The following is a 26,679-nucleotide window of genomic DNA, read 5'->3' on the forward strand; positions in this document are numbered from 1 at the left end:
GTTGTTCCTTTCCATGTTTAGGGCTTCCTTCAGGGTCTCTTGTAAGGCAGGCCTGGTGGTGACAAAATCTCTAAGCATTTGCTTATCTGTAAAGAATTTTATTTCTCCTTCACTGATGAAACTTAGTTTGGCTGGATATGAAATTCTGGGTTTAAAATTCTTTTCTTTAAGAACGTTGAATATTGGCCCCCACTCTCTTCTGGCTTGTAGAGTTTCTGCCGAGAGATCTGCTGTCAGTCTGATGGGCTTCCCTTTGTGGGTAACCCAACCTTTCTCTCTGGCTGCCCTTAAGATTTTTTCCTTCATTTCAACTTTGGTGAATCTGGCAATTATGTGTCTTGGAGTTGCTCTTCTGGAGGAGTATCTTTGTGGCGTTCTCTGTATTTCCTGAATTTGAATGTTGGCCTGCCCTGCTAGGTTGGGGAAGTTCTCCTGGATGATATCCTGTAGAGTGTTTTCCAATTTGGTTCCATTTTCCCCCTCACTTTCAGGCACCCCAATCAGACGTAGATTTGGTCTTTTTACATAATCCCATACTTCTTGCAGGCTTTGTTCATTTCTTTTTCTTCTTTTTTATTTCGGTTTCTCTTCTCGCTTCATTTCATTCATTTGGTCCTCCATCGCTGATACTCTTTCTTCCAGTTGATCGAGTCGGTTACTGAAGCTTGTGCATTTGTCACGTATTTCTCGTGTCGTGGTTTTCATCTCTGTCATTTCGTTTATGATCTTCTCTGCATTAATTAGTCTAGCTGTCAATTCTTCCACTCTTTTTTCAAGATTTTTAGTTTCTTTGCGCTGGGTACGTAATTCCTCCTTTAGCTCTGAGAGGTTTGATGGACTGATCTCATCAAAATCATTCTCTGACCAGCTTTGATCCGTTGCTGGCGATGGGCTGTGCTCCTTTGCAGGAGGAGATGCGCTCTTATTTTTTGAATTTCCAGCTTTTCTGCCCTGCTTTTTCCCCATCTTTGTGGTTTTATCTGTCTCTGGTCTTTGATGATGGTGATGTACTGATGGGGTTTTGGTATAGGTGACCTTCCTGTTTGATAGTTTTCCTTCTGACAGTCAGGACCCTCAGCTATAGGTCTGTTGGCGATTGCTTGAGGTCCACTCCAGACCGTTTGCCTGGGTATCAGCAGCAGAGGTTGCAGAAGACAGAATATTGCTGAACAGCGAGTGCACCTGTCTGATTCTTGCTTTGGAAGCTTCCTCTCAGGGTGTACTCCACCCTGTGAGGTGTGGGGTGTCAGACTGCCCTTAGTGGGGGATGTCTCCCAGTTAGGCTACTCAGGGGTCAGGAACCCACTTGAGCAGGCAGACTGCCCCTTCTCAGATCTCAACCTCCGTGTTGGGAGATCCACTGCTCTCTTCAAAGCTGTCAGACAGAGTCGTTTGCGTTTGCACAGGCTTCTGCACCTTTAGCTGAGCCCTGTCCCCAGAGGCGGAGTCTACAGAGACAGGCAGGTTTCCTTGCGCTGCTGTGAGCTCCACCCAGTTCGAGCTTCCCAGCGGCTTTATTTACCTACTGAAGCCTCTGTGATTGCGGGGGCCCCTCCCCCAGCCTCGCTGCTGCCTTGGGGTTAGATTGCCGCAGACTGCTGTGTTAGCAAGGAGGGAGGCTCCGTGGGTGTGGGACCCTCCCGGCCAGGTATGGGATATATTCTCCGGTGTGCTGGTGTTATAGCGCAGTATTGGGGTGGGAGTTACCCGATTTTCCAGGTGTTGTGTGTCTCAGTTCCCCTGGCTAGGAAAAGGGACTCCCTTCCCCCTCGCGCTTCCCAGGTGAGGCGATGCCTCGCCCTGCTTCAGCTCTCGCTGGTCGGGCTGCAGCAGCTGACCTGCACAGATTGTCCGGCACTCCCGAGTGAGATGACCCCAGTACCTCAGTTGAAAATGCAGAAATCACCGGTCTTCTGTGTCGCTCGCGCTGGGAGATGGAGACTGGAGCTGTTCCTATTCGGCCATCTTGCTCTGCCCCCTGATAACTGATATCTCTAAGCACATTTTGGGTGCAAATAACTATACTTAAATACTGCTAGTAAAAGCTAACATCCACTGATCACTTGCTTCATACCAAGCACTGTCCTAAATTCTTCATGAACATGATTTCATTCACTTTTTCATCTCACAACAGTATAGTTAGATCATGCTGTTATCATCCCAATTTTCAAGTGAAGAAAGAAATGTTTAGATATATTAAATAATGCATCTAATGTCATATACTAGTGTTTGAGTAGGAATTTGAAGCCAGTTGGTTTGAATCTGGACTCCATGTTCATGGTCATTATCCAAAAATGTCAAGTGTCCCAAACCCTCACAAATGACTTTGAATTAAATAATAGGTTTATTTGTATATGTGTGGAACGTGAGGCACAGTGATAATTAAAGTGTAGCTCAGTCATATAGTGACCTCTTGGTCACTATGGGTCTTTGGGTTAAAAACATACCTTTAAGAATATGTAGGAAAAAGTGATAATAGCTAACTCAGCAGCATTTGTTAATTCATCTGCAACAGATTAACCTGTTCCAAAATAATGAGATAATCTGATTCTGTTGGGAAACAGAGCAGACAAATTCTTCTAGAACCCAACCTGTTTCCATGTGGGTGTATCCAGGAAGTCAGGATTATTTGGAGAAACCTGGCAGGTCTCTAGGCAGACAAAAGGGAACATCTGGTAGGAATTGGGACATCTAGAAAAAGGGTAAGATTTTCGTAAGAAAAACCACTTTTTTCATATTTTTTTCTACACATACATGCTTCTCTTTAGCTAATTTCTGACAGTACACTCTTTTCTTTCTCTCTCCCCATTTCCTTGAAATAATATACATTAAATTAGCATAGAATCACAGCATCACCAACAAATTCAGGCTAGCACTTAGTGACAGACACTGCTGCTAGACTCTAGTTATTCATTTGTTTTTCTAACTAAGAGAAACAGTTTTATCTGGGGCAGCAATGTGCCCAGGGGAAAAATAGTTAATCTCTCAGACTCAAAGCACATAAGTTTGGCTATACAATATATTTCTGGACACTGAAAGATAGTCAAGGACTTCTGGGGAAGAAATTTAACAAAAACAGCATCACCCAAAGAAAACATTTGGGCAATTCTGCTTTCTTCCTTCCTTCCATTGAGCCCGGTCAGAGAGGACTGGCCAAGGACAAAACCATGACCCTCGGGGACACAGGGCATGAGCCTGCAGATGACAGCCCGATTCTGAATGAGCATTCAGGCACATAGACCAGGGCTGGTTGTTGCAAACCCCTCAGCAGCTACCTCCTGGCACAACTGCCCATTAACATGCAATCTACCAGACAAATGGAAGCTCTTCTTATCCCACTTCTCAGACACCCCAACAAGGGTTCTGAATTCTAAAAACAGCAAGAAACGTTCACATTGTTACATATGAAATGCTCTCCTGCATCTTTCTGGCTCAGAGATAACAGTTGTCCCTCCTCCACTCTCCCCCAACTCACCCCCAGACGCCTCCCTAAACAATTTTTGTGCCAAGATGAAGAAGATGATCATGGGAGCGTCTGGCCTTGAAGGGCTGCTGCAGTGGTACCGGGGCACAGGGTAGGTGAGACACAGCAGAGGTCCTGGCCTAGGTCCTTGGCCTCTCCTCCTGCAGGTGGCATTTACTTATACAAGGAGAACAACCTTGTTCATTTTCCCAACAATGTGGCACCATATTTTGCTTTCATCTCTACTTCTTTCTGGCAGCCTTCTCCCACTGTTTCCAGATGATCACTAGCCAGGCGAGGCCCGCCTTGACTTGCTCTGTCTTCCCTGCTAGTGCATTTTCTCCTAAAAAGCTCCTTTAACCTGTCCAGATCCACTCGTTTGACCTTTCTGGTTGTCTGTCCTACCTGCCTGGGGTTCTTAATGTTGATGAGTCCTTCCATGTCTTTGCACTTTTGCTGGTAGTCATTTTCTTCATTTTAATTCTCATCTGAGTCTGGATTTCTTCTCCTTTTTGGGGTAAGCCCCATCTCCACCTTCTTCTCCTTGTTCTTCTTCCATGGCCTTCTACTTCTCAGCCTGGAGCTGTGTGTTGACCTCCTAAGGGCTCCTTTACTTCCTGGCTTTTGTGGCCTCCCGTTCTCCCTCCTTTAGGCATTGCAGCTCGGGCAACTGCAGCAGCACCACCTGGATCTAACCGAATGTGTATTTTCCCCAAGAGACTACAATGGTGTCTCATCCTGAGCAGCTTCGTGACATCCACCAGGAATTTTAGGTTATCAGTCTTCATTATCCATATCAGTGTCCCAAAATAGGACCCAGAACATTTGACGTCACCCCTCAGACCAGGGGTCCAGAACATGTAAAGGTAAAGAAGTGGAAGTTTTGGAAAAGTCAGACTGTTTCACACTTTCTACTATGGCCATTACACTTCTTTTTTTAAAAAACTGTATTAGTCCACTTTTACACTGCTATAAACAATACTTGAGACTGGGAAATTTATAAAGAGGTAATTGATGCACAATTATACATGGCTAGGAGGCCTAAGGAAACTTAGAATCATGGCAGATGGAGAAGGGGAAGCAAGGCACATCTACATGGTGGCAGGTGAGAGCAGGAGCACAGGGGGAACTGCCACTCTAAAACCACCAGATCTCATGAGAACTCACTCACTGTCAGGAGAACAGCATGAAGGAAGCCACCCCAGTGATCCAATCACCTCCCTCCAGGTCCCTCCCTGATACATGGGAATTACAGTGTGAGATGAGATTTGAGTGGGGACACAGAGCCAAACCATATGAGAGACAGAGTCTCACTCTGTTACCCAGTCTGGAGTGTGTCGCAGGATAATAGCTCACTGCAGTCTCAAACTCCTGGTCTCAAGGATTTTCCCTGTCTCTCCCTCCCACATAACTGGGACTGCAGGTACACAATACCATGTTCAGATAATTTTTTAATTTTTGTGTAGAGGTGGGATCTTGCTGTGCTGCCCAGGCTTTTCTGGAAATCCTGGCCTCAAGCAGTCCTCCTGAATTGGCCTCCCAAAGCACTGGGATTATAGGCATGAGCCCCCATGCCCAAACTATTTTAACCTGAAACACCATAAATGACCACCTGATTTATATATGTGTAAAGAAACTAAGGCCCTGAGAGAACAATGGAACTGACCTTGGTATCAAGAACACATTTGCCACTCTGGACAGCTGGCCCTCATGTGAGCATTTCTGGGAGTTTTCAGAGAGCATAAAATGAACCATTTTATTCCATTTTAATGGTCTTAGGCTGAAAATCAAATCTACCCTTAACAGATAATTTGTCTCCACTAAATATTTAAAATTAATTCATTTTTGTAAATTTAAAATGAATTTACAACCGTACAGGAAAATTTTAAATATGTTTTGATTAGTATTACCATAGTGTTCAATTAATGTATTTCAAAAAGAAAAAAAACCCCACAAGTCTCTATTGAACCATTTCTAGTACTGCATGAAGAAATTATTCTGATATTTTGCAACACTTTTTCAAAGTTGCATGTCTTCTCTCTAATTCCAGGTCAGGAAAGGAATTATGAGTCCCATTTTATCCTGAGGGAAACCAAAGCTCAAGGCCATATGGTGCTAAATAGAAAATCTTCAACAACAGTCTTGGGTGGTAAGACCCACTTTTGTAGTTTTTGCTGCCACACTATAAGCAGGACATCCATATTTTCATGTCATCCAACTGCACCCCTCTCGGTCTCAATGTCATGTCTTTATTGAATAATTTTGATTTTATTTTTGTTAATTGTTTTTCATTGCTCAAGGAAAAAATCTTATAAATGGTTTTCTCATTACTGAGAACATTTTAGCAATATCTGATTCTATCTACTGTCATGTCTCAGATGAGCTGATATTTGTGTTATATAACAAATTGCCAAGTTGCAATTTCCCTTTAATTTGTATGTGTTGGAGGGTGGAGAGGAGAGGCATCAGAGGTTGGATCCCTTTACATTCAACATGTACAAAAATTCTCTTCATTAGGAAGCCTATTTTAATTTATTTTATCATAACAGACATTTATCAGTATACATTCTACACTTCCTGATCACTGTTTTCATGATTTTTAAAGACATGTTTTTGTCAGTTGTTTTCTTGTGGTAAAATATGCATAACATGGAATTTACAAATTTAAACATGTTTAAGTATACACTGTCCCCAGCTTACTGGTTTGATTGAATGATTTTTCAAATTTATGGTGGTGTAAAAGTGGCATGCATTTAGTAGAAATTGTACTTAAAATTTTGAATTTTACCATATAACCATTTTTGCATTACACTTTCAGTAGAGTATTCAATAAATGACATGATGTATTCTACACTGTATTTTAAGATAGACTTAGCTGATTTTGCCTTCTGTAGGCTATATACCGAACACGTTTAAGGTAGGCTAGGCTAAATTGTAATGATCTGTGGGCAAGGTGTATTAGATGCCTTTTTAATTTATGATATTTTCAATTTACAATAGGTTTATTAGCACAGAGTCTCATCATAAATTGAGGAACATCTGTGTACCACTCAGAGACATTAAGTACTTTCACACTGATGTACAATCATCACCACAATCCATCTCCAGAACTCTTTCAGCATCCCCAACTGAAACTATGTACTCATTAATAAAAAAAATTCCCCATTTCCCTCTCCTTTCAGTCCCCAGTAACCACTATTTGACATTCTGTCTTTGTGAATTTGACTCTTCTATGTACCACATAGTAGTGGAATCACATATTTTATTATTTGTAACTGACTTCAGTTAATATAATATCTTTAAGTTTCATCCACATTGCATTATATGCCAACATTTCCTCTTTTTGAAGGCTAAATATTCCATTGTATGTATACACCATATTTTGTTTATCCATTTGCTGTACAGGGGCATTTGGGTTGTTTCCAGTTTTTGCTATTGTGAATAATGCTGCTATGGACATTGCTGTGCTAATATTTGTTTGAGTTTCTACTTTCAAAGCTTTTAGCTACATATCTATATATAGAATTACTGGGTCATATGGTAGTTGTATGTTTCATTTTTTAAGAAACCACTATAGTGTCTTCAGAAAAGCTGTATCATTTACATTGCCTACATCAATGCACAGGGGTTCCAATTTCTACACACCCTTGTCAACATTTGTGATTTTCTGTTTGTATGTGTTGTTTTATGAAGGCTTTATGAGTACTTAGCACAGCACTTTCTCTATAATAAGGAATCCTCAAGCAGGTATTGAATTAATGAATGGTGTTGTGTCTTCTCCAGTTTATTAATATTTCTGCTGATGTAGCTAAGTTTTATTTACTTTTTAGTTTTATTTTATTTTATTTTATTTTGAGACAGAGTCTTGCTCTGTCACCCAGACTGGAGTGCAGTGGTGAGATCTCGTCTCACTGCAACCTCCACCTCCCAGGTTCAAGCGATTCTCCTGCCTCAGCCTCCCGCGTAGCTGGGATTACAGGCACGTGCCACCACACCCAGCTAATTTTTTGTTTTTTATTAGAGACAGGGTTTCACCTTGTTAGCCAGGATGGTCTTGATCTTCTGACCTCATGATGCTCCCACCTCAGCCTCCCAAACTGCTGGGATTACAGGCATGAGCCACCACACCCAGCCCCTAAGTTTTATTTTTTAATGGTGGGTTCATAGGCTTTGGGCAACAGAATCACCTCCTGATGCTTTCTAAGAAGGCCAGTTCCCAGTTGAAATTTCAGACCTGTTGAAACTAGCTGAAACTCCCCTACTGGGCCCTGAAGAACCTGCAGTGCTAAGGACATCTCAGGGGATGTTGGTGTACAGAAAAGGTGAGAACCAGAGCATCTGAACAGAGTATACATCCCTGAAGTCTGGATTTATGTTTTATAATTCTTTGACAGCTCTCAATAGTAAACTCTAAAACTTTGTTTTTGTTTTTATTATTCACATTGAGATTCGTATTTAAAATTTCACAAGAGCAAATTTTGCATGCTTCTTTTCTTCCAGATGTATTCTGTATGTGAGTATAGCAGAAGCTCATATGAGAGAACATCAGGTTTGTCCTAAAAAACAGGTATTGTCTGGTACTCAGCCTGCTTGGGATAATCCATGAAATATTTAACAAATTTCTTCTTTTGTCAAATACTGATTACCCATATCCTCCAGACAGTTTTCTGGGACTCTGAGATGGGTCCTTTTACTAAGGATGAGTTTAACGTTCTATAGAATTTGTAAACAAAAGCTGCTTCAATCGGCCTTTAACTAGTAAACTTGTAAGCTGAGTACCCAGCACAAACAGGGGTTATGGTTGAGGGTGCACGTCTCTCTTCCATGACTTACTAAATAATGTAGCTGCCAGAGCTAGCTATGAGAGATTTGGTGTCTGGTAACTGCTATCTGGCGACGTATGTCCATCATGCTTGATGTTCATTAGTTAGATGAGATCAGTAAGTTAAAGAACTGTTAAATTTGTGTTTTCCTTTAATGGATACGTGACTGTGGTAGCTGAGCCACAGGACAGAAACTTGACAGAAAAGGACATGGCGGTAAGATAAGCTTATTGCAAATATACAACTTCATAAATTCTTTTAATAACTTGTCTTAGCAAGGTGCCTTAGCTGGTTCACTTAATAAATGTGAATGAGGAGATAAAAGAAAGAAAAATAAACAAATGCATTATTCCTATCTCTTTTTTACATGTCTCAATTATGCATGCATCTTATTAGTGGGAAATTAAGTAATGTACTATGTTAGCTACATTTTTGGCAGAAACATTGTTTTGATAAACCTAGTATAGCCAGAAAAGTTAATGTAATTGACAGTATCTAATAATAAAGCTTTAGTTTTTTCTTTAATATTTAAATGCCATTTCTTTGAATCTCTTAACTCATTTCTTTCACATTCTTATCAGATAGATATTGAGCAACTATCTGCCAAAACTAATTAAAATTTCCCTCCCAGAAAAGATCAATTACTTGCTTTATTTGGAAAAAAATTGTCTGATAATCTTTCCCAATCATAACAAAAATTCTGAATGCTTGGTAACAGAAAATGTAACCAAAGCATGAAAATAAGTTAAATTACACTAATATTAGCATTATAAACATAATCCTTGGGATTCTTACCCTTGTCAGAAGGTGCTAGTTTGAGATATTTACCTAAACTTAACTTGCTTTCTACAGTTGCAAGGCTGAGGATTTCCTTGGCAGAGAATCTGGCTTAGTGACAACATAAATTTGGCAGGTTCTTGGAAACCCTTTGTTTTGTAGTTTGAACCTTCAGCTTGCCGATGCTGATATGCCTCACAATCCTCACAATCTTCATCTGTTCTGTCATCTTATTGGGATCATTGGCTACTATTTTGCAGTATGCTAGAATTATATTGCAAATATTTTCCCCCTTCAGACACATGTTGTAGTTTCCAAAGATGAAAAACCCACTAGAAAAATTTCTATCCAACCATACCTTTTTATTCCATTCTGATGTTTTTTTTATTCTCAAATTGGCAGACCTTTCATTCTGATTAACAATAATATTTTAGAATTCTAGTTGGTATTGTGCTTGTTGAATTATACCTGAGAAAATATTTAAAGTCATGTTTAAAAGGCCTCAGAAAATGCTGTGATCTCCAAAGCACACTGGGCCAGAAGATGATGGGTGTTGGGAAAGAGAGCAGGTAGAAATCACAGAAACAATGAGTATGAAAAGAGGCATGTGTTGGTCTTTCACGAAAAAAGTCAATTGCTTTATGACCGAAATTATTCTATGAAACAGCTCTGGCATGCAACCCAGACCCTTTGCAGCCTGCTGTGTTTTCAGAATTTCAAAGCCAACTTTAAAAATTATTGCACAGACTGAAACAAGGTTAAACACCCTCCTGCAGAACTTCAGCTGCCTGCATCTGAGGAGAGGCTTCCTGTAAATTTCAGTAAAAGGCTTTCCATCCAGGTCCCCACAGCAAATATGTTGAGGCTTCTCAGGTTCCCAGAGCTGAAGTTGGTATTCTTTTCTGAAATAACATTTGATGGGTTACTTGACATAGAATGCCACAATTTTGGAGCAGTGAAAAATGACATCACTTGCAATCAGGCTCAGAGATCATTTCATAGAAGATATATATATAACTTCTATGATATGTTATAATATATAAGTTATATATATATGTACACATACACACACACATAACACCACCAGAGGGAAAAGAGAGGGATCGCATGCTGATTCTAGAGAGGTCTTGCGTGTGCTGTAATTTAAAACAGAGATGACTGCAGTAAACTGACTCTTGGGTTTAAATTACCTTCAGTGGTCATTCTCTGGTAGTGAAAAGTGAGAATATTGGAATTTGATGCTATAAATATTAGAGTAATTGATGGGAAATTTAAAAATATTCCAGAAAAATCCATAATTGTTTTAAAAGGCTATTATTTTCCTTCTGTGGAAGGAAGTAGACAGTTTAAACCCATGGTGATAAAGATGGCATTTATTTTCTCTTCAAAAATGTAGAAAAGCCAACTGCCTCAATCCCAATACACCAAAAAATTATTTGCATTTTTAAAAAATACTTTCAGTTCTTGAACATATGCGTATATTTTGAAGTCATGCAGTACATTCCTTTCTGCGTATCTCTTTACCCAATTTTATATCATATACTGATTTCATTGGTTCTGCATTGTCTTTATATTCACCATTTCACATGGCTACATCATTGCATTGTGTGGCCAGACCATTATTAAGTAAAACATCCCCCTCACTTTGAAGCATTTCCTTTTTTACTATCTGTAATGACGATTAAAAACGCTGCAAGGCACATTTGCATATATTAAAGAATATTCTTCTATTAAATAATTATTTCTGGGCACATTTTCCTTTTTAAAAATAGAGATCAAAAGTGTCAGTGCCGTTGTCAATCTTGCTATGTGTCAAGCTGCTTAAAACTCTTCATTCGCTATCATTCTGTAATAATCATAGATTTCTTAGATTTGAAAATGTGTTTCAGATTGATACATAACTATGCTTTAAACCTGAAATGCTATTAGTAGAGCAGTGTACCAAAGCATGTTCTCAAATACAAGAAACAAGAGTTACGACTTACAGGAAATCTTAGTAAATCAACCATATGAGACTATTTACAAAGCTTGTTTAAAATTTAACTTTAAGGATTTTCAGTGGTACAGGGAAGCATTTGGTAATTTTTCTTCTCCCCAAGACTTAGTCAAAGATAATTTTTCTCTGAGCAGATTGGTATGCTTGACAGGCAAAATCATTGTGGTCGTTCTTTTTGTTTAATACAATGGGCCACAAACCTAACGTTGTCATTATAATTAGACATAAACTCAATGTTACAATAATAGAGGCAGGAGATAATTCTTACAATAGCAGAGATCACAAAATATTAGAACACTTTTGTAAACATGCAGTCTTTAATACACAGACAACTTAGCTTTGACCAAGGGTTTCTTTCCTTCCCTTACTTACAAATTCTCTCTCTGAAGACCTGATACTCTTTTACACAAGAGAGCAGATCACCTGGCAGCAACGTGAAATAAACTCTTTGGAATCCTAACGTGAAAGTCAGCTCGTGTATTTACTAAATCTTGGCAGATTTCCTTTCTGAAGTCCGTGTAAACCATTACTCTCTTTATTAGTGTTTCTCAAAGTATATATTTCAGGCCACCTTCCTTAAAATCACCTCAGGTACTTATTAAAAATGCACTAATTGAGTTGCTTTTAATATCTACTGAGTCGGAGTGAATCCCAGGGGAACTATTGCTCCATATATTAATTCTAGTTAATTCCAGTATGAGAAGAAAAAATATGTTTATACATAAGATGGGTTATAGTGAAAACTTACTATTTTCAGCATTGTACCTTTCATTCTAATAATGTTAATTGAGCCCCAGCTTTGTGCCAGGCAGTGTGTTAGAAGTGAAGGATAAACTACTGAACAAAAACTGGGATGCACCTTGCCAACATAGAATTTTCAAGTTAGGAAACAGACATTAGTAAAATAGCTACACAAACAAATGTGTAATTGTAGTTTTGACAATGTGAACAACGAAGAACATATTTTGAGGGTGCTAAAATAGTGAACTATAACATCTTTGGTAAGTCACGAGTGCTTCCCTGAGGCAGTCATGCCTTTCGGTGAGAACAGAAGGATAAATACTGGATACCGATAGAACAGGAGAGAGAAGAGTATTTATGCAGAAAGACAGCATTTGTAAAGGTCCTGTGGCAGGAGAGAAAATAAGAAATGCAAGAGACTAAAAGGACACAGTGATTAAATCCTGGAGAGAGGATGAAGGAGGGGAATCATGGATGAAAATCTTTGAAACTACCCAAGCCAACTCCTAACAAGGAAAAATGCAGAGTTAACTACTTTAGTTAGAAGCAAAAACATTTTATGTGCCATATGTAATACTGCAAAACATTTTTATTAAAATGTCCACATTGGTTGTATTATGCCCTGATGCTTCATTTCAGGTTATTGGTTAACCCTGCAGCTTCCATAGCAATTTTTTGTTTCATCCTACCTCGGTCTTCCTTGGTATATCTCAGTCTCAGTAACTCCACATAGTGATGCTTAACTTAGCAAAGACAACCACCTGCACTCAAGTTGTTCTTGAGGATTGCTCCCCCAGGAGGATAAATAAGGTGGTAGATGGGTCCCACCATACCCAGCAACAGGTCTCTGGATCCATGAACAGAAGCAAATTACATGTAAATCAAAGTTTGCTTTCCTCAATTAGAAAGAAAGGGATGCCATATCTTGTTGGCAACCTTTGCAGCAGGATCACTACCTGCCACCTATGTAGTCCCTTTGGATATTCATTTCAGCTGAATCTCTTTAAAATTAAATGACTTTTGGAACTATATTTTAACATACAGAGCCGTCATCCTTTGTTCATTCATACCCAGATTCTGACTTAGCATGCAATTCTCTGACTGCTGGGAAAGTCTTCTCATTTTATATACAAATGTTGCAGCTTATCATGTGGTCTTTAACAGATGCCAGCTGATTTTTAATAGAATACAAATACGAAAAAATTGCTTGTTAAATATAATAGTGATTAACAAATACTTTTTAAAAACTTGCCAAAGTCATGACTACTACATGGATATACTAAGAAGAAAACAAAGGCTTGCCTTATATAATTAGTGGATTTTGCTTTATTTCTACATTTATCAAAATGTCTTTAATGGAAGACTGCACCTGTGGATGTTATGAGCAATTTATGCTAAAAGGTTCCCTGGACAAATAAGTTAAGGACAACTTTGAACTACAGTTCTATGCCACATAATAACGTTTCAGTTAATGATAGACCGCATATACGGTGGTGGTCCCCTAAGACTATAATGGAGGAAAAAAATCGCTATTGCCCAGTATTTACTATACTATGTTTTTATAATCGTTATTTTAGATCATACTTTTTCTAAAAATTTAAAAGATATATGTAAAAGATTGACTGCAAAACAGCCTCAGGCAGGGCCTTCAGTGGGTGTTCCAGAAGAAGGCATTATTATCACTGGAGATGACAGCTCTGTTTCATGTTCGTGTCCCTGAAAACCTTCCAGTGGGACAAGATAGTGATATTGGAGGTGAAAGACAGTGATATTGATGATCCTGACCCTGTGTAGTCCTAGGCTAATAATGTATGTGTTTTAGTTTTTAATAAAAATGTTTAAAAAGTTAAAAAAGTTAGAAAAAGTTTATAAAATAAAGATATAAAGAAAAAATTTTCTACAGTTGTATAATGTGTTTAGGATTTTAAGCTATTATTACAAAAGAGTCAAAAAGTTTTTAAAATTAAAAAGTTTATAAAGTAACAAAGCTATAGTAAGTTAATTTGTTAGAAGAAAGAAAAATCTCTTATAAATTTAATATAGCCTATGTATATATAATGTTTATAAAGTCTACAACAGGAGTGTACAGTAATCTCCTAGGCCTTGACATTTACTCACTGACTCACCCAGAGCAACTTCTAGTCCTGTAAGCTTCATTAATGATAAGTGCCCCGTACAGGTATAATACATTTTATCTTTTATACTATATTTTTACTGTACCCTTTCTATGTTTAGATATGCAAATACTATTGTGTTATACTGCCTATAGCATTCAGTACAATAACATGCTCTAGAGCTTTTAGCCTAGGAGCAAAGGCTATACCATATTGGCTAGATGTGTAGTAAGCTTTACCCTCTAGGTTTGTGTAAGTACGCTCTGTGATCTTCTCACAAGGATGAAATTGACAAACAATACATTTCTCAGAACATTAAGCAACACACGAATGTCCTTGTACTTCTTTCTGAAAGACTTTGCAAAGCGTTTAACGAGGGTGTACATGTTGTAATTCTCCCAGAATGGGATATCTATTTGGCTTCTCAAACTTATTTTTCCATATAATTCTTTCTGCATTGTTTCCAAAAAACATTCTGCAAGACTAGCACTCAATGGCCCTAGGGTAGTGTGCCTTCTGCCCTGTTGCTGTCATTCCCTGATCAGGGAATATGGGAAGAAGAGTTTCTCCAATCTCATGTCCCATGGCAAAACTGTTAGTAATAGAGGGAATGGTGGCATGCATCACCATTGACAGTACTGAGAACATATCACCGTGACCTACTGTTAGAATTAGAGAGCAGATTATGCAAGAGTATTGTAGCAGTTGGGGTCCAATCAGGAAAAAGAAGCCACATCTAAGTTAAACAAGATAAGTTAATATAAATAATTAACAACTATGATACAAGAATAGGTATTAGCTACAAAGAAAGTCAATTCACTAGCCTCAGGCTGAGGAAGAGCAACCAATGAAAGACAAACTTTTTGTAAAGGATCCAGACTTTCATGGAGAAGGTGTGGTTCAGCCCACCAGCTTGCTGGTTTAGCCAGGCTAGAGCTGACCTGGAGTTTCCAGACTAGCAATAGACCACCTTTCATAGGCAGACCAAGCAGACAGCAGCTGGTGGCAAGGCCATGCAGTGGGGGTTGGAGCACCTCTCTAGGCAATAGGCTTTCAGAGCACATGGGCTGTGTGGGGGCTTGCAGAGAGAGAAGCAGATCTGAGTTTATCTCTTAGGACACATGCAGGTGGCATGCAGGATACCCAGGGGCTTATAGAATCAAGAGCTGCTCCCTATGTGACCCTCCAGCCACAGGCAGCTGTATGGTTTGTTTCCATGAGAAGGGAGCTGTAGAGAAGTTATTTCCTGGCCCAGGCTATAAGATCATTCTATGGCTACAGTTGGGCAGGTTCCACATTGTACTCATGCTCATGACTGCTGATACCCAGCCCAGGTAGGAAATTTCAGGAAGCCTCTTCCTCTTGCAATGTCCCTCCAGTGTTTGCTGAGAAAGCTAAACATTGTGCTCACATTAAATGAGAAGTGCTTAAAGGGATTCAGTTATTTATCAAGGAACATATGTTGAAGGGTGCATTGGAACTGAGAGGTAACAGATTGAAAACTCACACAGGTATGTTGCTTATTCATAATAGTGGATCTTGCAGCACAATGCATTGCCATCCTATGCCACTGCACAGTGTGAATGCTGGTACTACTGTCTGTTTCCCACCTTCTCTTACAATTGGAGTAAAACTTGGAGTAGTGACTACCAAATCACTTTTTTATCTGTTTAGTTTTTCACATTTTATTTTGAAATGATTAAAGATTCATCGGACATTGCAAGACAGTAGAGAGAGATCTTTTGTATGATTTATCTAGTTTCCTTCAATAATTCCATCTTACATAACTAGAGTATATTATAAAAATCAGGAAATTGAAATTGGCACTATGTACACTACTAGTACCGTGCCACTTATCGCCTATGCAGATTCTTGTAACCACCATAGCAATCAAGACACAGAAATTTCCTACTACCACACAGATCTCCCTGTGTTACCCCTTTATAGTGAAGCCTACCCCAATATGTCCCATCCATTCACAATCCCTGAGAACCACTAATCTGTTCTGCACATCTGTAATTTTGTCATTTCAAGAATGTTACCGAAATGGTATTTTATAGTATATGACCTTTTGAGATTGGCTTTTTTCACTTAGAATAGCACCCTTACGTGGATGGCTGAATAATGTTTTTAATCCACCCCACAATCTCGATCTTTTCATTTTTATGGTTTGGCCATTTACATTTTATGTAATATTTGAAATTATGGGGCTTAAGTCTGAAATTTGAGTTTGTCTTCTCTGTTCCCTCTGTTGTATGTTTCTCTCTTTCATTTTTCATGTCTTTCTATGAGTTACTTAAATATTTAGCTATAGTGTTTTGTAACACACCTCAAGTATGATGGATTTTAGTAGTTCCCCTAAATGCATGTTATACATGTAAAGCTTATCACAGTCTATTGGTATTAACATTTTGCAGTTTGAATGGAGTATAGAAACTTTAGCTCCTTTATCCTTTTGCCCTCCCTAGTTTATAATATAATTGTGTTGGTTAACTTCTCCACACATACTGAGAATATCAGACAATATTATACTCATAGATTCAACCTTCAATCATAATTTAGAAAATACAAGAGGAGAAAGATTGTATACTATTTCTTCATGATTTTCCTCTTTCTGTTCTTCCTTCCTGATATTTCAAGTATTTCAAGATTACTTCTTCCATTTCTTTGTCATTCAAGAATACCCCTTAGCCAATTTTTTAGGATAGGTTTACCAGCAACAAATTCTTCTTAGTTTTCCTTTGTCTGAGAATATGTTTATTTTTTCTTCGTTATTGAAAGATCATTTTGTTAGACATAGAATTTGGAGTTGGCAGTTATTTTATTTTAACACTTGAAAAATATTGTGCCCTTGCCTTCTGATCTTCATGGTTCCTGATGAGAAATTTGCTGTCATTCAGATTGTTCTCTCTGTATAAGCAAGGTGTCATTTCTTTCTTATTGCTTTTTGGAACTGAGAGGGAATAGATTGAAAACTGACACTGGTATATTGCTTATTTGTAATGGTGAATTTTGCAGCACAGTGCGTTACCATCCTATGCCACCGCGCAATGTAAATGCTGGTACTGTCTTTGTTTCCCATCTTCTACAATGGGAATAAAACTGGGAGTAGTGACTACCATGATTTTTTTTTGTTTTGTTTCCTGAAATTAGATTATGATGTGTCTTGGTGGTTACCTCAGTTTCTTGAATTACAGGTTTGTATCTTTTGCCAAATTTGGAAAAAAATTGTCCATGAATTTTTTGGACTATTTTTCAAGTCCCACCGTCTTTCTCTTTTTCTGGAAATCCAATGACATGAATTTTAGATCTTTTTTATAGTCCAACTTGTCTCTTAGTTTCTATTCTTCTTTCACTCTGTATTCTCTGTTTTGTTCAGATTTGATACTTACTATCATTGTATCTTCAAATTCACTGATCCTTTCCTTTTGCCCTTTTTATTTTGCTGAGCCCATCCAATGAGTTTTTAATTATTGGTTATTTCTATCTCACTTCTAAAATTTTCATTTGTTTCTTCTTTATGTCTTCTATTTCTTTGCTAAGGCTTTCCACTTTTTCACTTTTTTTTCAATCATGTTTTTGATTCTTCACTAATGCAATCTTGTAATGGCTACTTCCAAATTCTTGTGAGATAATTGAAACACCTGTATCATGTCAGTGTTGGTGTCAGTTGATTGTTTTATGCTTTGGTTTAGGTCTTTGGTGGCTCTTGATATGAAAGATTTTCAAGTGTATCTTGGATATTTTGTCAATTATGTTGTGAAACTCTGCATCTTACTCATATATTTCTGACCTTTGACCCCCTGAAGAAGGGTGTTCAAAGACTGTTTTATGGAGGTGGGATATTGGGCTCTCCATTATTCCTCCAAGGCCATCACCCCTGCTGGCTGGCAAATTGGGAAGCCCCTCTTTATTGCTCTCCTTGTAGCCTCCACTAACATAATTGCCAGAAGGAAACTCTCAATACCAGTGGATGATGGAGAAAGTTCTAATTACCAGCTCCGTCCTCTGACACACAAAGGGAAGAGGAGAAGATCTTGATACTGCTAGGTGGAGTAGAAGTACAGGATCTTCACATGGCTTCCACTGACATCTTCTAGAGGAGCTGCGTTACCAACAAGTGCGAACAAAAATCCTGGCCCCCGACTCAGTCTTCTCTAGTTGGAGAGAGAGACAGCAAGGGGAAAAAAGCCAGAAGTTTAGACTTACCACTCAGCCTTTGCAGATGGGAGTAAGGGTTTAGTTGTGGTTTTTCATGTTGTTTGCCCTGGAGTATGGTACTTATGGCCTACAAGTGTTCTGTCTTTCTAGGCTGACACTTTTCAGCTTATTTGGCTAGAGAAAGCAGGTTTTCCCAGGGCAATTTCATTTTCTTCCCCACTAGGACTTTCTGAGTTACTGGTTCTTCCCACCACTAGTTCTGTATATATGAAGCAAAAAGAAATCCCTGGGAATTCACCGCCATATTGTTCCTCTGGTCCCAATGTTCCTAGGCAGTTTGCCTTCTCTCTACTTTTCAAAGTCCTCTTATGTTTATTTCATGTGTCCAATTTCTAGGGGTTTTAGCTGTATTTAGTAGGAGACATTGAGAGAAAGAAGTATGTCTATTCCAACTTGATCCAGAAACAGATGTTCCAAATCAGTTTCCATTATTAGGATTTCCTTTTCTACAGGAGAAAATGACTTTCCTCCTCAACTTGCCAGTTTTTCTGCCTCTCAGCTTTCCCTTTCCAACTATGTGCGGTTGGCTCAAAAACAATTCTTTCATTAAATAACCTCGTGAGGTCACTCCTACCAGCTGTGACAGTGTCTCAACCATTCCCATGTTAATGTGGTCTTTTCTGTCATCCACACAGGAGACACAGACATTAACAACATATGTTGTTTAAATTCTCAACATATGCTGATCACTTTTCCAAACAGATATTCAGGTCTTCTTTGATATACTGTTTTATTGAGACTTTCTATAATAAGTGACTAATTCAAACTTACTAGTTGGCAATATTATTAAGGCCAAATTTTCCAATCTGTTCAGTCAATGGCTTTGTGTCTTAAAATACCCCCTCTTCTTCTTCCAAGCACTCCTATCTAGGAGGTTCAGGTATAGCATCAATATTTGAGTGATTAAAGTGATGCTTTAGCCAGAGATACAGCTGGGTGTGGATTTAAGTTATTGGGGTGTTGAATACACAATAGAAGCTTTATATGCATTATCAAATTTATTTCTCAAAGTAAAACCATGATGTATATTCTACCAGTGAAGATTTTTCAAGGTCACACGGTTAGTAAAACCCAACCTGGGACTGAACTTCTGCTGTAAGCATGGAGCTACCCAGCAGTCCATGAAACATTATTATATAATTATGTCAATTTAGTAGGCAACACACATTATCTTTAAAAGTGAAGGAGTTCGGAGTAGAAAATATCACCAGGCAGTTCACATAATTAGGGAAACTATCGTTTAATGAACACAAAGTTTGTTTCTTTTATATACACTTTTATTAATCTAATTTGTGCACTGAGTCCCCGTGTATAAGATATTATTCATGATGTGGCTGGTCGTCAAAGAAATATGGAGCTATTGTGTTAGGTGACCTTCTGAGACATTTCTAAGCCTTCATCTGACATATTGTTTACCAGACCCACTGCGCTGCTACTTTTCCAGGAAAATGCCTGATCCTTCAAAAACAAAATTTATGTTTTAAAGCCCCAAACGTACAGTGTAGAATCTTTGGGTTAGAACAGGAAGTAGCTATTTCTGTGCAAAAATTCATGCTAGCATATAATTCTTGCTGCCCATGATATGTGTGTGTGTGTGTGTGTGTGTTTCTGGTAAGAGTACACTTTGCCATTTTTTTCTTCCTTATCATACCAGAAAACACTCTAAAACAAGGTGAAATTCCAGTTAGTCTCACAATGAGATGAGAATTGAAAACTCAAAGTACAAAAGATAAACTCCACTGGTTAAGAGGGCAGATCCTGGAGTTCCACAGATGTATTTCAAATCCAGGCTTTGTCACTCAGAATCCTGGGCAAATTACTATTTAATTTTCTTACCTGCAAAATAGTAATAATAGTAGCAACTAACTCTTTGTGATAATATTAGGATTAAAATGAGGTATACATGTAAAGTCATTATCAAAGTGTTTTGCCTGAGAACAAGAACTTAATAATTATTAGCTCTTAGTCTTAGCTCTTAGGCTACTACTTCTGAAATAAGACTTTTACAGAAACCAGTAATTCCAAAGGAAGTTTTGAATTGTTGCAGGCAGGAAATGAACCACTTTACTTTCTTTTTAGACTTTTTAAATTGCCCTTTTCTTAGAATATACTAAACAATGAAGTAACACTGTCCAAATTTTTTATTTTAAATAATTGTTGGCTGATTTTAGATAAAAGGAAAATGGAAGAAAATTGTGTGTTCTTTGCTTTTGTTTCTTTATATTCAAACAGCCATGGCTATACAAACCACACCTCTCCATAATTTGTGTAATTCTAGTTTAACTTACATAACTTTGTGGGGTGAAGAGCCAGAAATTGTATGGAATTGTATAGGAAAGTTGGATTTCTTCACTGAGACCCAAACCCCAAGAGCTGGTGCTCCTGGAGTATTTTGAGTCTGAAAATAACTTAAACTCTTGAGTGTATCTTTGATAAAAGGATTTTTGATATTGCAGGACAACCTGGACCCATCCATCTTCCCAATGCAGAAGGGCTCCCTCAACCTCCTGAGGCAGAAATGGGAATCTTGTGATTATCAGAGAAGTGAGTGTTATCCCAGGGACAGCCATTGTACAATTTTCCAACCTCAGAAAAGCAAATTGCTTGAGCCTGAAGAAGAAGTAGTATCAGCACCTGAACCTTTGGATCCCACACGTCTGCCATGCAATACCGGGGAAGAGACGTTGAGCTCGAAGCCTGAAGAGAAGGATTCTGTGGACAAGTGTAACACCACCAGGGAATATGGTCGGCCAGAAGTGCTGAAGGAGGATTCCCTGAGCAGTCGGCGCAGGATTGAGCGCTTTTCCATTGCCCTCGATGAGCTGAGAAGTGTGTTTGAGGCTCCTAAGAGTGGAAACAAACCAGCTGAACATGGAGGAAAGGTAAGGAGCTATTATTGAGAGTCAATGTTTACATATCACTTCCTTGCCTAGCTTACCATTTATTACTAAGCATGTAATCTTCCCCCCACCAATATTCTAGACAGATGTCCTGAAGCCGATATGTAACGCACTGTGAAATGTGACATCCTCTCCTATTAAATTTTTCTCTATGGTCTGCTTCAATGTGGACTTGACTTCCTTTTACTTCCATAAAAACAATATTGATATGCCCTCTTATGTTGATGTTTCTGTATGTATGTGCCTTATTACTTCAACTAGGTTGTAAATTCCTTAGAGGCAGGAACAATTTCTAACCACTCTTTGTACCTCAAACATTTAACAAATGGTGTTGCTTTTAGCCAAAGCTCTATGAGGATTTATCAGTAATGATGATGACATGGAATAAATGAAGGCTTTGGAACCACAGTGATCTAGGTTTTAATCCTAAAGCCTGCCATTAACTTCTCTAGCTGAGTGACACTTAACCTTAGAAATACAAATGTCTTAATCTGCTACTTTACATGGATCTTATGATGATTATAGGTAACATATTTTAAACACTAGGTAACATATTTTAAACACTAAGGGTAGAGTCTGGAATATTTTGTGGTAGGTGATGATCATTCCTCAGTGATTATGGTGTATTATAATGTCACATATAAAATATGTTTATTAGCTAAAGAGGGCATTTAGCCAAATTCAGGAAACAGGATTAGCAACATTATTAACTAAGACCACATTTATACTTTTGTGGTAATTAAAAGCAACTACTATTTCAACTGGAGTTACTTAAATTTATTACACTCATTAGGGCCTGCACATAATAGAGATTATAGTTGAATTTTACAAAGAATTAATAAATGATTTCAGGTTTTCCGTTAGAAAGCAAATTCCACACGTTTTTTGTTTGTTTGTTTGTTTGCTTGCTTGCTTGATTGTCTTTTGTTTTATTTGGTTTTCACCTAATGACAGTTTTATCAGGAAGGTACACAGTCCTATTCTTGTTAATGGATAATTAGCCTTCATAGAAGGCATCACAGAAGTAGAAAATTTTTGAAAATCGATTGTTTTGCTAATTTTTGCTTCCAGTTGTGTTACTGGGAAATATGTAGTAAGCTACCCTTCTTTGAACATCAAGTAACTCTAATGATAATAAGGGATATGAAGTTATATTTATGAGGTTATGTTGAGACTAGAGGATCTCGTAAAACATGCAACCATTTGCTGATCCCTGATTTGAAGATTTTTTTTTTCTGTTTCACAGGTGCAATCCTTTTTGTTTATACTTTTATATTTTTTAGATGAATGTTTAGGGATTGGGGTACACAACAAAGATAGTTACAATGTCATTTATTTTTTATCTTTATACATTAAGAAAAGTAAAGCCACAGAAAATAATTTCCACTCAATCTCTGTTGACTTTACTGTAATTTGAACATTTACCCAAGATAACTGACAAAAGAAATGACCAAAGGTAGAAAAAGTCATCTATATAAATGATGTAATATAACCTCTCTCATCTGGATGAGACGCAACTGCTTATATACAACAATAATATAATAAAACATTAATAATTGTTTCTGATTTAAATGTGAGATTAGTAATATTCAACATGATAGGTGGTTTGCCATCTAGTAACTATACAAATAATTATGAAAAGAACCAGATATATTAAAACCACCATTTGCCTTGTTAAAATGAGATAAGTTTAGTTTATGTAACATACTGTTTTAAATATTCTAAGGTTCTATGTCATAATATGGTATTTCCATACATGTATGAAACAAGGTTGATGATTTAAAAATTTCTTATCCATAGAAGACACATAATTTTTAGAATCAGTTTACATAAAAAGTTTTAGATAGGTTTGCAAACTTATTCTAGAACAAAGGGGATGAGAAGAAAAATAACAAAGAGAAGTCAATGAGGAATTAACTTGTTTTCTCCAAGTGAAGTATTTTGTTATATTGTTGGGCATGTAAGAAGAATTCTAGTTCAATCAAATTTAAAATTCTACATTTCACTCTATAGTATATTAATTATATACAAGTTATTCTTAGTTTTTATAGATGCTTTTTTCTTTCTCATGTCACCACTTTATATTATGTAGTACTTCATTATAAAGTCATGATATATTTATTTTCATAAATCATCTAAAAAATTCTGGCTACTTTGTAACTCTGATATTTTTGTTTTTGGACACTATTGAGATATTGGGGATGTGGTAAAGGTATTCAATATTTATAAAACTTAAAGCAAGGATAGGAAATAATTTCAAATAAGGAAAATATTTTGCAGCTAGCAAATCATCTCAACCATAAGAAACAATAAACTACATTTTAATGTTGCTATGGAAGGAAACCCTTCAGTAATAGGCACTTGGTTTATAAATTTTATAAAACAATTGCAGTAAATTGAGAGCTTGTAGAATTTTTAAAGGTATGGAATATCACGTATATGTACATCTATTTACAAGTAAGTTGACATACATATGCATACACATACACACATACATGTATATGTAACTATACATTTTAATGTATGTTTATATAATATATGTGTATGTGTATATATATTGTAAGTAGATGTACATTACAATTAGACATTATAATGTATGTGTATATAATGTATGTGTATACATGTGTACAGTTTTTAATCTAAATGTTTTTCGGCAAACAGAGGGGAAATGTACATATTCATTACAATGTGTCTGTTTAAGGTGAGTTTGGTCAAACATTTATTACTAGGAAAAGGGATCTACAAGACTCTTACTATTTTTCTCAAAAGGCCAGGCACAGTGGCTCACACCCGTACTCCCGGCACGTTGGAAACCTGAAGCAGGAGAATCACTTACTGCCCGGGGTTCAAGAACAGCCCAAGCAACATAGCAAAACCCTGTCTCTACAAATATTTAAAAACTAACTGGCTCGGGAGTCTGAGTCAGGAGGATCCCTTGATCCCATGAGCAAGAGGTTGCTATGATTGCACCACTGCATTCCATCCTGGGTGACAGAGTGAGACTCCATCGATAAGCAAACAAACATTATTTTCTATAAGTGTGCAAGGTCATTAAAAAGAGATATCAATATCTAAAACATTCACTATTTCAGAGTCTTTGTTAAAACAATTTATTCTAACATAATTATAATAGAAAATCAGTGAGAAATTCTTAAAATAATTTTTCATCTTATAATTTTCCAAAATGAACACAACCTATTGTCATTTCTAAAACACAACCTATTGTCATTTCTAATTCTATTCATGTCTGTTAAAACAACTTAAAATGAAGATTGAAACTGAAGATTTTCATGCTTATAAGGCAGACTATAATCCAATGATGTAAGCATCCTCTCAAATAAATGATATAGAACATAATTTTAAGAGTTTTTAAGAATTTACAAAAATATGTTGCAAAATTACAAATCTTTGAGAGAATGTCACATCTATTTGTAACACTAAGAAATACATTACTATTATGTAATTTATCAATAGCATTTGCTGTGTAACAAACCACCCCAAAATTAGTGAGGTTAGACCATTAGTGGTTTTATGATTGTTTAGAAGTCTCTGATGAGCTTGACAGTTCATCTGATCTTGTCTGATGTCGCTCATGCATCTATGGTCAGCTGCAAAGTCAGCGGGAATCTGGCTGTTCTAGGATGACAACAGAGCCGGGATAACTCAGCTCTGCATCTCTTCTCCTCAGGTAGGTAGCACAGATGTATGCACAGGTCATAGAAGTTTCAAGAGAGAAAGTTGGAACACATGAGGCCTGTGGAGGGCTGTATTCAGAATTTGCACATTACTTCTCCATGTTCTATTGATCAAAGTAGCCACAAAGCAAGCCAGATTAACAGTGTACTACTGACATAGACTCCACCTCTTGACAGAAGGAATTGCAAACTTGCATTTGCAAAGGGAAATAGATACTAGGAGAAAAATAATTGCATCCATTTTGCAAACACTATCCCACAGACAGGTTTAACTAAATACATGCAAAAATCAGGATCATTTAATGTATCATGAATTAACCATAAACATTAGAAGGATCCGTGTTGACAAGTATTTACGGATGAAACTCATGACTTATTCTTCACTTAGATTCAAGTAAGTGACTACTCTGGTGATAGTTATTTTGCTAGGCAGAGTAACAAAGACCTCCCAAAGATATTTACATTCTAATCCCCAGAATATAGAAGTATGTTATCCAACAAGTCAAAAGGGACATTACAAATGTGATTAATAATCTTGAAATGCAAAGATTTTCATGAATTATCCCGGATAAAAACTGAGTCTTTATCAGAGGACCACAGGATGTCAGACTGAGAGAGCCAGAGGAGTTATGATGAAAGAAGCAAAGGCTAACGTGATGCAGGGCCATGACCCAGAAAATTCAGGCAACCCATAGGAACCGGAAAAGGCGAGGAAATGGATGTTCCCCAAGGGCTTTGGACACCTTGAGTTTAACCTGTGAAATTTATTTCTGAATTTGACTCTAAGATAATATATGTCTGCTATGTGTGCTGTTTTTTTTTTTTTTTTTTTTTTTTTTTGAGACGGAATCTCGCTCTGTCGCCCAGGCTGGAGTGCGGTGGTTCGATTTCGGCTCACTGCAAGCTCCGCCTCCTGGATTCACGCCATTCTCCTGCCTCAGCCTCCCGAGTAGCTGGGACTACAAGCACCAAGCATGGCTAATTTTTTATTTTTAGTAGAGACGGAGTTTCACTGTGTTAGCCAGGATGATCTCGATCTCCTGACCTCAAGTGATCCACCCACCTTGGCCTCCCAAAGTGCTGGGATTACAGGCGTGAGCCACCACGCCTGGCCTAAATGTGTGCTGTTTTAAGCCACAGTGTTAATGGCAATTTGTTATGGAAGCAATAGGAAACTAATACAGTTACATTATAGGTCTTTTAAACATTGTTAAAAAATGGTTGAGTAATACATGATTGTGGAGTTTTTCTCTGTTCTTCCCTGATGAGCATATTCCCATATTTCAAAGTCAGGTCTTTGATTTTTTTCTATTTGTAATTAGTAGTATGAATGCATATAATATTACATAATCAAGAAACTTCAGTAAATCATAATGTCTTAGTTTTAGCTCATCTGTGTTGATCTTCAGCACATAGTCACCTAAAGATTGAATTAATCAGGAGAAGTTCATTTGTTTGTTTTATTAAAAAAAAAGATATATTAGTCCTGGCACGGTGGCTCATGCCTGTAATCCCCGTGCTTTGGGAGGCTGAGGCGGGCGGATCATGAGGTCAGGAGATCGAGACCATCCTGGCTAACACGGTGAAACCCCCTGTCTACTAAAAATACAAAAAAATTAGCCAGACGTGGTGGCAGGCGCCTGTGGTCCCAGCTACTCAGGAGACTGAGGCGGAAGAATGGCATGAACCCGGGTGGTGGAGCTTGCAGTGAGCCGAGATTGCGCCACTGCACTCCAGCCTGGGCAACAGAGTGAGACTCCATCTCGAAAAAAAAGAAATATTAGAAAGGAACCTATGAACTCAAAAAGCACTTGGAATACACTTACTTCAATTCATATTTTCTGCTATTGGGTGATGTAGATTATGTGAAGAATGTATACAGTTTTTAAATAAAATGAACTTGACTCTGGTTGCCCAGGTCAGAATAGATGCAGTGTTGAAGTTAATTT

The 26,679-nt window shown here is 37.7% G+C and overlaps 1 protein-coding gene across 6 annotated transcripts in view; it reads left to right on the top strand.

Annotated features, from left to right (window-relative positions):
- The first annotated feature begins 2,624 nt into the window (after nt 1-2,624).
- Nucleotides 2,625-26,679, top strand: part of XIRP2 (xin actin binding repeat containing 2) — a 351,802-nt gene continuing 327,747 nt past the window's right edge. For 2 of the 6 annotated variants that reach the window (XM_023188126.2, XM_023188121.2), the window contains exons 1-3: nt 2,632-2,702; nt 5,514-5,612; nt 20,592-21,017. Coding sequence is in view for 4 of the 6 variants with exons in the window: in XM_023188121.2 (XP_023043889.1) it covers nt 20,619-21,017 (399 nt within the window). In the remaining 2 variants the exon portion in view is untranslated. Of the gene's footprint in view, nt 2,703-3,481; nt 3,576-5,513; nt 5,613-20,591; nt 21,018-26,679 lie in introns of all 6 variants that reach the window. The other 4 variants (XM_023188124.2, XM_023188120.2, XM_023188123.2 and 1 more) reach the window with 3 other exon arrangements.

The sequence above is a fragment of the Piliocolobus tephrosceles genome, chromosome 11, assembly GCF_002776525.5.
Source record: "Piliocolobus tephrosceles isolate RC106 chromosome 11, ASM277652v3, whole genome shotgun sequence".
NCBI lineage: Eukaryota > Metazoa > Chordata > Mammalia > Primates > Cercopithecidae > Piliocolobus > Piliocolobus tephrosceles.